The sequence below is a fragment of the Mercenaria mercenaria genome, chromosome 6, assembly GCF_021730395.1.
Source record: "Mercenaria mercenaria strain notata chromosome 6, MADL_Memer_1, whole genome shotgun sequence".
NCBI lineage: Eukaryota > Metazoa > Mollusca > Bivalvia > Venerida > Veneridae > Mercenaria > Mercenaria mercenaria.
In genome coordinates, this window is record NC_069366.1 from 79,029,505 (window position 1) to 79,044,587 (window position 15,083).

Below are 15,083 nucleotides of genomic sequence, written 5' to 3' on the forward strand. Positions count from 1 at the left end.
TTCCAGACATTCAACAAAATAGTTATTGTGTTCCAGGTACAGGATGCCTGTATCAAAAGAAGCACAACCGGAAGTTAAAATCTCGTCAGAGTATGAACTCTGTGTAAAGACACCACAAGAAAGCAAAGCCTGCTATATAACCGGAATGGTTCTCCTTTCACCTTCAAAATTAATTCTCGCTGACAACAGAAACAGTTCAATCAAAATGGTTGATCTGAACAACAGTTCCATAGCTGATCGGTTACCACTAGATACTCAACCCTGGGATATCACCTTAGTAACCGGTGACCTACTTGCTGTCACGCTCCCTAACAAGGCTTCAGTCCAGTTCATGTCTGTCTCTTCAAACAAACTTTCACTCGGTGAAACGCTGAAGGTTGATGGAAGATGCCATGGTATAAGTTATTTCCAGGAAAAACTTGTACTTACACGTTCCTATCCTGGGAAACAGTGCCTGCAATTTATTGATTTGAAAGGAATGGTGTTGAAAAAATATATAAAAATCTCAGATTCTGAAATGCCATGTAATGTTACATCCAACAACCACTATATTTATGTATCTGACGCAGAGGGTGCAGTTTTACGGTTGGACGGCGAAGGTGAACAAATAGGAGGAAAGTATGATGGATTGAATCAGCCAAGATCTTTAGCTACACTAGAGGATGAAGAATCTATTTTAGTGTGTGAATATGGAAATGGTAAGATACAAAATATATCTTGTGACTTGACTAGGGCCAGTGCTTGGTTGGAGGGTCTGACATCGCCTTGGGGTATATGTTGGTGTGGTACAAGCAGAAAATTGTACGTCAGTTATGCCAAAAATGACGAAACATATGACAATGTTGTTCATATTTACAAAAAGCTGTAATTCAACATTAGTATTTGCCGCTACCACTTCGAGTGTACTTGTTACATATCATATATTACAGACTGCATGCATACATTACATACGTGTGTACAGATATATCTTTTTTTGGAAATGTTAATAAGTCTTTGTTACTTTTGAAACTTATACCATTCATATTTTGTTCTGTTCAAAGCATACCTCTTGTACTGTACTGTAATGATCTCGTGGATTCAAAGCCCTTGTCAAAAGCGTAGAAACTTTCCCCCGATCATTTTACTTCCTGCTTTTACCTGCATGTATTTTTTTTTGGTCTAAAACATACATGCTAGGGATATTATATTTTAAGCTATTCAGTGCGTTGCAAAATAAAATTGACGCAAAATTCCATAAGGCATATCATAAATGTGGATTTGGCCATCAGCACTGGTACAAAAACAAAGCGTCAGACATTTTGAAAAGAATTTATTTGAAACCAAAATAACCCTGCTAATGTACTTTCACCATCTTTGTAAATAATGCACGTGCACTTTCTTTCTGGTCTTGTGCCAGTGAGTATTGCCAGACATTTGTCCATAATCACACGAATTCATGTCCATAGATAATGCAATATTTTGTACACATAACCCGTAATATTGTGCCATATATTATTCAGTATGTCTAAAAAAACAGCCGCTTTAGATATTATTAGAATCGATCTGTTTTGCTGATTTCGCACAAATGATATTCTTAAATATGTACCAACGTGCTATCTTATGTCTCTGCCTTGTCAAACGAGATCTGTAAAAGTTGGTTTTTTATCGTTTATTGAATGGTTTGCCTTCTGACCTGGGGCAGATAGTTCTGACTATTAACCGACAAGCCTAAATGATTCAGTAAGTATATTATCTGTGGAGGATACAAGGGTGCGCACCCTAGCCCCTCCCTAAATCCAGTGAGAGTACTCATAATTTTAACATGTCCGAAACATTGCAAAATGATACTAATTCCATTTGGGCAATGATTACATTTTACTCGGACTTTATCATAGACTTCCAGTGTAAAATCTCAAACTTAAAACTAAAATCAAAGTATTTAATCCGTATAATATTTAAATGAAACTTCGAAGTTTTGTAGTTTGTAGCATTGTCTTCGGCATATGCAGTGAAAAATCTAATTTAATTTCTGAAAAAAAGTGTGAGATTTATTTCTAAAATCACTATATGCTCATTGTAAAAATACTTCGCTTTACCAAAGTGGAAGCTGACGGGTACTTGAAAATGCAGCCCTCTAACTCCTGAAGTAAAGTTATGAATATTTTTGATATCCTTGAATTTAGACGTCAGTCTTTGTGGCTCCACGCACATACACATGCTCCTCCAACAAAAACTGGAATCCATCCCTGGTATACAAATAACCGTCAAACCATTGCACAAAAACATGCAAGCACACTATTTGTTGACAATAGACTGGTCATGTAGCACCAACTATGGACCGCCGGTTATACAATGAATGTAACAGACATGCTTACATCAACATGTGCAAATCAAATGCAGCTAATACAACTGCATAAAATCTGGTACCAACTGCTACGTTACATTTACGAGTTTTGAGCTTGATTGATATCTGCATATATCATTTATTAAACTTAAATAAAAAGGGAAACGAAACTGCTCTTCTGTGCCACACAAATATTTTAAATTAAATTTAATGCCGCCATACATTTTATCGGTCTTTCCATGCTTGAACAACTCTTTGAATATTGTGTTTTGTCGGTTAAGATTTAAACAATCTTTGCAAGGGTGACGTTGATAACGCTCAAGCAGCGCTCAAACCTACAAAGATAAGGAATACAACGTGCATCATACATGCCTGGGCCAACGGATAGTGTCAAATTGTCTGCAAAAACAGTTGTGATAATTTCATCAAGGACTATTCCAGCAGTAAAGCCAGACATTTCATATTCAAATAAGCATTTCAGAAAAGATGATAAAGTCTAAAAAATATATTTCGAATCGTTTAACTTTATTTAAAGAGGATAACTTATTTGGCAATAGCCAGTCTAACATATGGTCCTCTACCATAATAAGGTGAAAATTCATCCTAATATATACAGTGAAGTGAAAGACATGAACAAAAGTAATGTATTATGTACAAATTAATTCTTAGTGGCATAAACAGTATGTAGTACAATGAACACAGATTAAAATAAGATACAAGGAAGTGTTTAACTACGATTACGAACGGTGTACGAACAATTGGTCCAGTGACGCGAAAATAATTATGAACTACTTAAATCTAAATCATGAATTTACGACAAAAACTACTGTTAACTTAACAACTGTGAATGGTTGTTTAAAGACAAAGTACAACATCAGATGGCAAAATGACATCATGAATGTGAATAGGCTACGAACTTATCGCCTGTTGAAATCCTCGTTTAAAAAATGAGGAGTACTTAACACTGAAGTTCGCTGTTGTGCCAATTTCGTTTTGAAATCCGCCCGTTAAGGATAGAAACCGGTCGCTTCGGTGGCAAACGTCTGGAGGAAAGACTGTCTGTTTTGTGACAATAACCAGATTGAAAGTGAAACTCATTTTCTGGTATCTTGTGATAAATACACAACCTTGAGAAATAATACATTTAATGATATAAACACTTCACAGAACAGTTTATCTGAGACGGTTCTATTAAGTTTATTAATGCAGTCATATACTAGAAAGGTAGCAAAATATATTGTTAAAGCATTCATATTACGAAGAAGTTTATTATATCGTTAAAATACATACTTTTAAATGTACTGTATATTGTAACTGTAAACTAGTAGTGTTCTTTTTGAATTTTCGTTTCGTTTCAAGACCAACACTTTTGTTACAATATATTTTAACAGTTCAATTTCACATCTCATTCTTTTCGCTTCGTATAAGGTTGATGTTTGTGATAATTGTACACATATAATGAAATCGCACATGTATGTATGGTAGTACGTTTTGTGATAATCATTGCAATCATAAACTGTAATATAGCTATAGTAAGGATGAGAGACATAATTTAATATAGAAAGTCGCTTTTGCAATTTAACGTTGGTGTTACACTAATGCTATAAATATAATCTGTCTAGTATTACTTCATCAGATAAAACTTCTCATTTACATTAAATTCACTACACTTTTCGATTAATTATCCTAATACTAAGCCTTATTAATCCGTATCACTGATAATTAACTAAAATTCATTTAATTAAGTCTTCATTCATAGGGGAGCTTCATTTCATTGTTTTATTCTACGATTGTTTCAAATTTTATAATCGCCATTCTTAGATATTCAAGTGCAAATAATTTTGAAAATTGTAAATACATGTACGTTATAAATAAGGTACATACAGGTCCATTGGGCCGGGTGTAAATTTCATGTTTCTTGTTTATATGTATCATATCATTGTTGTTACACATGTCACTATAATAAATCAATTTCTTATCTTATCTTATCTTATAATTGTTAATGTCTATTTCGTGTACTTGTGTTTCATTGTCAATATCCCAGCTATGAGTTGAAAAGTCAAAACATGATTTAAATATTAAAAAAAGCTAACTAACCATTAGCTTTTTTGTCAATATCTCAAAAAGTACTTGTAGTACGTTTTTGCAATTATTTATACATTATATTTATATATTTTTTTTCGATTTATAAAGTATCAATAACATATGAATTTTTTTAAAAAATCAAATTAAAGTATATATGCGCAGATGCCTCCATGTGTTTTAAAAGACATAATCAGAGTCTTGTTTGAAATGCGGGATTATCCAATCCGCCTTTTTCTATCGAAGACTTTGAAACATCCGTTCCGACAGCGTCTTGTCCGGTAGAGTCGGTTCCCCATAGTTTCTCCGGAGAAATGATTTCTGGTTTTGTTAATTCCTTTGGTGGACCCCATTTTTCATTAGGACGTAGATTCACTCTAAATCTCTAAAGAAAAAAAAAATAAGAATTAAGCTATCCAGACAACTCCGTTGCACTATTTTATTCACATTTCACTTAGAAAATTCTACGAACATAAGCTTGATTTTTCCACTACTCTAATTTAAATATTTTGGAGCTTCAACCAGTGTAAAAAAGCACGGATGCTTTAAGTAACCTATATTTTAGCATAAAGGATTATGAATTCCACTGAACAAAAATAACACATGTAGTGATACTATCAAAAATTAAATATTTCTTTGGTAAAAACTTTGCGAGGGATTTACTAAGAAAATGGCATGTTGCTTATAAAATCTAAAAGTAACTACTACCACCTCGTGATACATAACACCATATATATATATCTGGATCTTTTAAAATAACGAAACCACCAGTAAAGTATATATAGTACAATATTGATTTAGCATGTGCTGTAGATAAAGCAAGTATACGGATAACAACACTAAAAACATGTACTGTATTACCGAAAGAATTATTCTGGTGGTTTTATAGAGTGGACAAATCAACTAGACGGGTAACAGAAAAGCCCTGTAAAATAATTACTGTATTACTTCAACAAATGTTCCGGGGGTGACGGGTTGTTGAGTCAATAAATTAAATCAGGTAAACTGGTAACAATGCTACAAAAGTTCTGTAAACGTATTACTTGAGGTGTGGGAGGGCGGGTTGGGGTGGGGGGGGGGTTGTTGAGATAATAAATCAAGCAGGCGAGTAACAGTACTACAAAAGCTCTGTAAACGCATTAATGTATTACCTCAAGAATTGATCCGGGTGTTTTGTAGAGTCGATAGGTTAAGTAGACGGGTATTGGGACTAATGATGCCGCGGCTATACACCAGCCTAGGCTAATAGCCCATGGTTCATACTCGTAGTCACCATACGAAGGTGGTGCATATGTATACACAGTGAAACCTAGGGTGACCTGCAATAAAATATTCCAAAATGAGAGCCGTCATGTCAAAATGGATCATCGGTTCAATTTCCTTTAAGATATTATGGCTACAGTAAATATGAGTCTCCTCTCTCTCTCTGTCTGTCTCTGTCTCTCTCAAAATGATTTTGTATAACTTAACATGTATTTTCAAAATATTTGCAAAATATACATAATTTTACTAGGTATTTCATAAAGGTTTCAAAGTACGACGCTCTAACATATAAACAGATATGCCCTTGAATCATTTATTGTCTCCTTGGTGAAAGGGTGGTGGAAAGTTTTGACTGTGACTTTTTTCTTACTCTTTCACGTTTGAGTCCCATCACGGATCTCCGTACGGAGCTGCCATCTAGTTGGCTTGCGAAAGGCCGACAGCTCTACTAATCTGCCCGCTTGCGTCTAAAATAAAGAAGCCCTCTTGGGCACGTTATTCCGGCATTAGAAAAAAACGTCTTGAAAATTCAACACCCTTGGGCAAAAATTCGGATACAGATAGGAAACTTCAGAAACATCATGATAGTCATCTTGAATTTAACCACAGTTATGACATCTTTACAACGACCCTGGTGATATTGAAATAACGACAGCCGCCCTGTCCTTTCCATAAATGAGCTGCATCATGAGAAAACTAACATAGTGCGTTTGCGACCAGCATGGCTCCAGACCAGCCTGCGCATCCGTGCAGTCTGGTCAGGATCCATGCCGATCGCTTTCAAAGTCTATTGCAATTAGAGAAACCGTTAGCGAACAGCATAGATCCTGACAAGACTGCGCGGATGCGCAGGCTGGTCTGGATCCATGCTGATCGGAAATGCATTATGTTCGTTTTCTCATGGCGCGGCTCCAATTTAAATGCTTGAATACGTACCACCAGGAGTATAGGAGTTGTAACACACCATGCAATTTTAAATATCAGTGGTACCCCTCTTCCTGTCATCTCTCTCATATTTGCATCTACTCTCTTAACCCCTGAAATGTACAGATCTAATGTTCATATTCTGGTGTGAAAAATGCCCAAATATGTGTTTAAAGAACCTGATTACAGCATTAGCACCCTTTAAAAACAATCTTAAAATCGATACTTTGGTCGTCTGTGAACTATGAAACATATATATGATAAGAAATAAACATATCATGGCTGTTGACATTTTGAAAATAATTTTAAAACTTCCATGTTATTGTAGATCTTTTCAACATTTAAATGGAACAGTCAAGCTTTCCCATAAACGTATGTAGCTCCTGGTTTTTATTCAAAATGTCCTTAAATCCAGGAAATTCAGTCCTACGCATCATAACTCTGAACCGATAAACCATGAGAATGCCTTGGTTATCTGATAAACATAAAAATGGCGTCGAGTTATTTTCAAAGTTTGGGTCTTGTATGGGAATGAGGCAGCCAGTCAAACCTGATCTAATTGTAACGTGCAAATTGGACCAAATGGTTGGGACGTAAACCACTTTTTGTGCCTATAGGCCAAATGTTTGAGGCGTGCCCCAGTCCCTGTGCCTATAGGCCAAATGTATGAGGCGTGCCCCAGTTCCTGTGCCTATAGGCCAAATGTTTGAGGCGTGCCCCAGTTCCAGTGCCTATAGGCCAAATGTATGAGGCGTGCCCCAGTTCCTGTGCCTATAGGCCAAATGTTTGAGGCTTGCCCAAGTTCCTGTGCCTATAGGCCAAATGTTTAAGGCGCGCCCAAAATCCTATGTCTATCAGTAAGATAATTCAATGAAGCGTAACTATGTTGTCGCTCCAAAAACAATCGTATGCAAGAAGTAAAATATATACTCGCCATAAACATACGTCATCACCAGTAACTCAATCAGGGCAAAAATTGTCACCGAAAATGTGGCGGCATACCAGTCAACCAGCGTAAGTAGGTAAAATCCTCCCTGAATTTTAAAACATACTGGTATCAGACTATTTTGACAAACGTTAAAATGCTACTAGAAGTACATCTTTACTTTTAAATGTATGCTTAAAAATGTTACAAGCGCATCCATATTTTAAAAATGCTGCTCTGGCTTTCTTAATTATAGTTGCATATGCATTTTATCAGTGCATCTGTATTTAACAGATGCGCCTCTGCTTTTGAATGGATAAGTATCTTCAAAATTGGACTGCACTTGTACTTTTGCAAGTGCACCTCCATTTAAATAGTATACCAAAGAACAAGAAGTATCCAGAAACGGGTGTCTCGTTACCCACGACACAGACTTCTTTACATACAATCTAGATTGTTGGCTGACTCTGTTATTTTCAGATATAATTGTGTCTTCCTCTGTAGGGGGAATATATCGTATCTGTGGTGTCCATCCGTCTGTCTCTTCATCTGAGTCACAAAATCTTGACAGCGCATTTCTAAAGTACTGATTGGATTTGAATAGATGTTCATAATGGTTAGTATGAAGTGTAGTCGCCATTTTCCTACTCGATGATTTTTCATGGAATTCTTGCGCATTGATGATTAACAGTAATTATTGACATGAAGTGTAGTTCTACGTACTGTCTCCATGTTCATTCCAATCTTTCATTGTGTTGCCCCTTTGTGATTTTTAATTATGAAAACGTAAATGCATGGGGAGTCAAGCGTCAAGGAGTCTACAGAAAATACCCTGTTAGTTTTACTAAGCATTCCACACATGTGTTACTGTGTTTACCTGTGTGACTTGTGGAATGGCGAGCAGGAACGCAAGTACAATAACAATCAATGTTAGCAGAGTTGTCTTCCCTTTCAAACGTTTAGGGAACTCATCCCGAAACGCTGTAACCACAATCTCATAGTTCGGAAACTGCAAAAGAAATTAGTTCAAACGTTAATGATATAATGAAGGAGATAGCCATATTTATAAATTCCGTATTCTAATACGGTAATACAATTTCAAATTACTTTCAAAGGAATAGCAGCATGAGTCAGGGTATGGGTTGGGTGTGGAGGGTGAGGGGTACTCCAAGTTTTGACTGAGGGGGACTTGCTTATGCTTTGGGCCTGGCCTCCACAACTTTGATCCCAAAATCTCTTGTTTCAGAGGAGAAAAAGTAAAAACATGTAAAAAGCCTATTTGAGAAAATTTAAGTACGAGCAAACGAGTAATTTTCTATCAAAATCTTTTAAGTGGTTTTTTCCTTTCTTTTTGGATGTTACATAAATTTCTGGGAAATATGGATATGTTCGACCAGTCGCCCTCCACCCCCCCCCCCCCCCCCCCCCCCATCCACTTCCCTAACTTTACAATGGCACCTATGCCTGCGAAAATCATTATTTATACACGAGCTATTATAAATTAGTTCAAACTAAACATTTTCATTAGAATTATAATATTGGCAAAGCAACAGAACGCAATGCATTTCTTACCTGAGAATCAATTCCAAGGAATATAGACATAAAGAAAAATAACGCACACCACAGCTGAGGTGGAGGCAAATAGTTGGCTGCCTCTGGATACGCGATGAAACCCAGACCATACCCTGAAAATGGGATATAAATTGTATCAGAGATAACTGAGAAAAGAAACATTTTTCTGTTGAGTATTTAGAAAGTGAATCATTTGGTCAAAATGTATCATATAAATTTAGAAGACAGTCCCGCGCTTTTAGCTCTCAAGAGTTCAAATCTCTAAACTGGGAATAATAACATAGTATTATAACTATCTCCACATACATGTCATAATTTTTTTCTCTTGAGCTTAACGCTTTTTACAAATGTTTAAAATACAGTCGAAACTCGGTATCTCGAATTTCAAGGGACCGTCCTTTTATTTCGAGATAACCGAAATTCGAGTTATGAGGAGGGAAGTATATGGACGGAATGTGTACACATTGTGAAAATATTTAATTAAAAACAAAAAGTGTTTCCTTGATGCCGTGTATACGCCATCGGCACTTTACGCGCACACGATCCCGTACAGTTTGTGTTTATCAAATGTTTCAGTTTTTCGAAGAATAAAAATGATACTAACCTCAAATGTTTTTGAGTCAAGTTTCCTTTCTGGATCACGTTTCTCTCCCGGAGGACAGACAGCATTTCGATCTGACGTTTTGAACGAATTTTGCATTCCCCCAAAAAGTTAATTATTATACAGTCTCATCGCGATTACCTCTAATAAATCCGTATTTAGATCCTAAGTGTTCAAACAAATTAATTCATTAGTTTAAATTAAAAGCAATTTTCATAAAGTCTAATAACAAATGACTGCTAATTAAAGAAATCTAATGTTTACATCAAACAATTATCATTATAGCACATGCAAATAATCGCCGTACCTTTGGTATGTCGGCATCACGGCTTTCTGATTAGGCAATAAACATGGAAATGTGTTAAAAACCAAACACATCCACAATGACATGTGTAAAATTTTATCGCATATTTTTCTCACTTCGACTTACCGAGTTTACAATGCACTTGCATTTTAATGACGGGACTAAAAATCCCTTTCGACACATCCGGAGTCTCGGTAAGTCAAATTTTGACGTAACCGAAGTTGAATTACATATATAAAGAAGGAAATTGGACGGGACTTGAAAATTTCTTCGACTTAAGCGGAATTTCGAGGTAAGCGAGTTTGAGATACCGAGTTTAAACTGTATGACATTTTGATGAATTTAACAAGGGAGTCCTGTTCTGCCGGAAGTAGGTCTTGCTCATGGCCAACATTCCAATACATTGACCAGTAGTTTCGGCAAAAGTAGTCTCCCTTGAATATACACGGATCGCGGACCCGATAACGTTTATCGATAAACAGTTTTACTATAGCTTTGTATCGGAAAATATATTTCAAACATTTTAAACGTATTTTTATCGTTATTTAACAAAATTTTATAACCTCGTGAAGTAATCTTCATTTTTTGCCCTTTATTTCAATATATTTTTTATCGATGTGATACAAAAACTTATTGCTTCCATTTTTGTTTGAAGTTGATGACTATGGTTTCTATGTATTTCTATATAGAAATTTTGAAAAGATCGGTTATGTCAGGTTTTAAAAGGCTATAAAAACATTTTCTATCAAAATGACATTATTTTATAACCTCGTGAAGTATTCTCCATTGTCTGAACATTGTTTGGGTATTTTTTATTTTAAAATTGAATAATGACAAATTGCTTCCATTTTAATTTGAAAATGAAGTACTAGCAATCTTGAGCATGTTTTTCACAAATATTTACTTGACGGCACAAGGCAATGCTTATCAATGTGTTGCATATCTGTTCGAGCATTTATTTATTTATTTATATATAATGATTAAAAGTAAAACTTTTTTGAATTGGCAAACTTTAAGTCACATCTTTAATTGGAAAAAAATGGTCTTAAATAGTCCGCATTAAATTAAAAAGGCAATTAGAATTAATTCTATGTAATTGCTTCACAAACTATGTGCCGGTATAATTTTTGATGATATTACAATGAACTGTTCAATAATTGAAACATTTCGCGGAAATTTTGTTATATATGGGCCTAAAATATTACATACAACCATGACTTCTTTACGTTCACTTATCACTGCGTGAACGTAAAAGTATAAATTACAAATTAATGAATGATGGTCATATTAACTGTGGTGATAATTTGATTTATTTACCCGTGCGTGCATTTCAGTAGAAGATGAAAAAAGGTACACTTTACGAAACTTATTATTCAAATTGAAAAAAAAAACAAGTATATATTTATCAAATACAATAATCACTTTCACAGGTATATAACCTTTTTCATTATCATGATACTGGCAGAAATCTTTTATGAAAACAAAGACATTTTTATAACTATATTATTATTCTACATTCCATAAAGGTAAATTAATTCCTACTCCACAAATCTTCATGGTCCATGGGGACCTCTGTTGTGCAAAATTGCCCATCAATTAGCGACTATTACATAATCGCTGATAAGCAGCAGATAAGATGGGGGTTTAAGATTGGTTTATCGTGTAGGACACCTCTTCACAAATGTTTTATGGTCATACTGCGAATATTGTGAAACAGTGAAGTTTTATTGTAATACAATAATTTTTAATAGCAAATAGATACTTTAGGTTAATTGTAAAATGTAAGATAGTATGTGTTTTAGACAATTATAAAATGTGTTTGTTGTTGTTTTTAACAAATGTATGTATAATATAAATGTGCACAAAGATGACTCAAATGAAATGTTGAAATTATATAGTAGTGGATCTAGGCATTTAAAAACACACATGGCACTAGAAATTGCCAAAATTTATATATGTTTTTAATTCAGTTTAGGTTGTATTGTCCAGCTGTTCGAAACTATTCTGAAACAAACTGCTTAACCGTCACCTAAATTTCTTTTATAATTTTCTACACCCATCTAAAATTTTATGCAAAAAGTATAATAAGTAAAAAAAAGTACATCTACGATCAATTTGCCGATAAATAATTTAATAAATAAATATCTGTTTTATCGTTTAAGCTATAAGAAGATATATATATGGCAGAACATCTCTACTTTATGTCTCAGTTGATGATTTTTATTACAGACCTATTTTGGGGGTAATTAGCATAGCCTGGGGTGTTTATCTTGTCTCCATCCGGTGTATTTGCAAAGGTCCATAAAACATCACGCGTAAAACACTTACAGTCAATATGCAGTAATTGTCAAAACTGAAATTTTCAGGGCGATAAATTAAAATAAAAATAACTCGAGAACATAATTTTACAACATTACGCTTCACAGCAAAAAGGGGAAAAGCTTTCAAAAGGGAATTGAAAGAAAAGAAATTGTTTTGTGTGATGTTTTATGTATATCCTTTACCACTGAAAAGTGGCATTTTTCATTTTTATATTTTCGGTCCATGCATTCAACGAAACTTATAACTTCACTCAGCATATACATGTCAGAAAATACACATTACACACGCATGATAAACAAGTATTTTTACTGTAAAATCGTACATTTTACTTATTGTTTAATATAATATAATTATTTATAACTCATGGAACAATGTCGGTATCTAGCAAAGTCCATAAAATACAATTAATTACAGTAGCTTAAAGATGTGTTATATTCTGCTTTAATTTGCTTACTTCAATATTTCTATCTAACCAAGATGCGTTGCTCAAAAATGTAGAGCCGAGTTTACCTATAAATGCCAAACAGCAGGTTTATCGATATTTTAGTGTAAAGGGAAACAACTACAACGGCGCACAAGGCAAAAAATCAATACCGACAAGAGTTGCGGTTCTCGTATATTTCACGCTCAAAGTTGGGGATGTTAACTTGATACACAGTTCGGCAAAATATAATTTTCGGTATTATGCGACTAAGTACAGTTCTTATTACCTGACTGATTAAAGTTTTTAATGTCAATCCCAGTCTCGTGTGAAACGTGTCCAAGCACCGAGAAAATCACAAAACCTCCAGTAAATCCAGTTAATAGGTCCATTAAACAAACTAAAATCGCATCCCTAAAATTATAAAGTTGTAAGTTAATTTTAAAAGGTATAAAAAGAGGAATGTGCTCAGGATTATTTTTCTTGAAAGAAACGAAAGTGACAAATGTCCCTAAAGTAACCTTGATCTTGGATGTATAGACCTGACACTTCCACACAACATACATTCTCAACATGCTTTTAAAAACAATTCTGCAAAGTTTTAACGAAATACATTGAATGGTGAAGTGACGATTTAATAACAAACGTACAACAGACGGACAGCGTAACTTCTGTATACCTCCCTTAAATGAATGCACCAATAGCAGATAATAAGTGGTAACATTTTAACAGTCTTTTATAACTATGTTACCATACAATGATACAATACTATAAAGGCGTTATTAAAGGTCCAATACTAAGGAAAGTGAACATTTTATTTAAGAAATAATAAATATGTCCCTATATTTTATCAGTTAATAAAATATGGGCAGGAGTTCGGATGCGTAATAATTAAATCACGAGTGCGTAGCACGAGTGATTTAATATTCGCATCCGAACGACTGCCCATATTTTATTAACTGATAAAATTATTGGAACATATTTATTATTTCGATTCTAACCACGCAAATTCTGCGCATTTTACAGCACTACATTTTAGCTCAATATGTCATTCGGCTGGCCATATGCTATTACAAAAACCTCCCACGAATGGAAAGCGTTGCATAAAACGGAATTTTCCGATATTCATTAAATTTTAATTGAAGTATTAAGTTGTGAAAATGCTATTTTCAATAATATCTAAGGTCAGATATAGAAATCAGATGTAAATACTTTATTCAAACCTTATATATATGCAGTTTCTTAAAATAGTACACGTCACTACATGATGGCACTGAAACATACACGCCAGAACATTGCGGCATATAAACACGTAAGCACTTGAGTCTGGAAGATTGGAACATGAATTATAATTTTATTTTAGTAATGTCAAAGTAGAATCTAGTTGAAATTCGTGGTGCTTACAGCGCAGAAATTGTAAACTACGTACACGACCAGATAGATGCACTGGTGTTGAGGTTGAAACTTCCCGGGCTGAAACATTTTCTTACGGTAAAAATATAAACAAATAAATTCATCAGTTAGAAATTGTTTGTTTCAGAAAATTTGATGTACATTTTATTACTACTGATTAGCACTGAAAAAGTCGAGTATTTAGTCGGCATATAACGGAAGCAGAATAGAATCTCACAGTCATGTTACAATCGTAGGGTGGAATGGAACAGCTATATTTTATCGTAGATTCATGTATAGGCGATTTCGTTATATGTTTATATAGCAACTGCTGCGGATCGTGTTAGAATTTCTTTTAAAAAGCACAGAAACTATTTCATTTTATTGGAAAATGAAAGTTGGTATGTAGAAATTCGAAATAAATCGCAGTAAATGTACAATTATTTTTCTATGAAGTATGAAGAAAGTTAAAAAGACCTGGGGGGTCATTCTGTCGATTTATTGAAATTTCAACATAATACACATACATTTCTTTGAGTTCCAAAGACCTTCTGTAAATTTTGACCTGCCAATCTTCATTATTTAGTGTCTTGCAGAAGTCTATGCACTGGCTATGAAAAAAATTGCCAACTCACTTTCACTTAGTAATGGACCTTTAAACTTGTTATCATACCTCATACAGTTGTTACTAAACTTGTTGTAGCTTGCGAACGTGATCATCGCGCCAAACCCAGGCCCGATGGATACGAAAACCTGCATGCATGCTTCAGCCCATATCTTAAAATATCAAGACTCTTTCAGAAAAAAAGTTTATGTTGAGACTGACATTAAACATTTTTCTATAAAATTAAGATAATATCTTAAACTATTTTTAGTTAATCATATTTTCCTGAAAATGTAACATTTTTTTATATTCATAAAAAACACTGTTCCTGAAGTTTAAAAGGCAGTATC

At 34.4% G+C, this 15,083-nt stretch overlaps 3 protein-coding genes across 5 annotated transcripts in view; 1 reads left to right on the plus strand and 2 right to left on the minus strand.

The window, feature by feature from the left end:
- LOC123548442 (uncharacterized) overlaps positions 1-4,306 on the plus strand; it is a 32,707-nt gene extending 28,401 nt beyond the window's left edge. For 2 of the 3 annotated variants that reach the window (XM_053546425.1, XM_053546424.1), the window contains exon 2: positions 37-4,306. In XM_053546425.1, coding sequence (XP_053402400.1) covers positions 44-868 — 825 coding nt within the window. In that variant the 5' untranslated portion in view covers positions 37-43 and the 3' untranslated portion in view covers positions 869-4,306. The remainder of the gene's footprint in view (positions 1-36) is intronic. The other variant, XM_053546426.1, reaches the window with a different exon arrangement.
- On the minus strand, positions 3,751-6,710 carry LOC128557883 (sodium-dependent dopamine transporter-like). Its single transcript, XM_053546427.1, has 3 exons — positions 6,605-6,710; positions 5,557-5,724; positions 3,751-4,790 (listed from the first exon to the last, which is right to left on the minus strand). The coding sequence occupies exons 1-3, from the start codon at positions 6,680-6,682 to the stop codon at positions 4,599-4,601; spliced, it is 438 nt and encodes a 145-aa protein (XP_053402402.1). The 5' UTR covers positions 6,683-6,710; the 3' UTR covers positions 3,751-4,598.
- A 763-nt stretch (positions 6,711-7,473) lies between these two features.
- LOC128558096 (sodium- and chloride-dependent neutral and basic amino acid transporter B(0+)-like) lies at positions 7,474-14,907 on the minus strand. Its single transcript, XM_053546924.1, has 5 exons — positions 14,803-14,907; positions 13,027-13,151; positions 9,090-9,202; positions 8,395-8,526; positions 7,474-7,626 (listed from the first exon to the last, which is right to left on the minus strand). Exons 1-5 carry the CDS (start codon positions 14,886-14,888, stop codon positions 7,474-7,476), a joined length of 609 nt encoding a protein of 202 aa, XP_053402899.1. The 5' UTR covers positions 14,889-14,907.
- Positions 14,908-15,083: the final 176 nt, after the last annotated feature.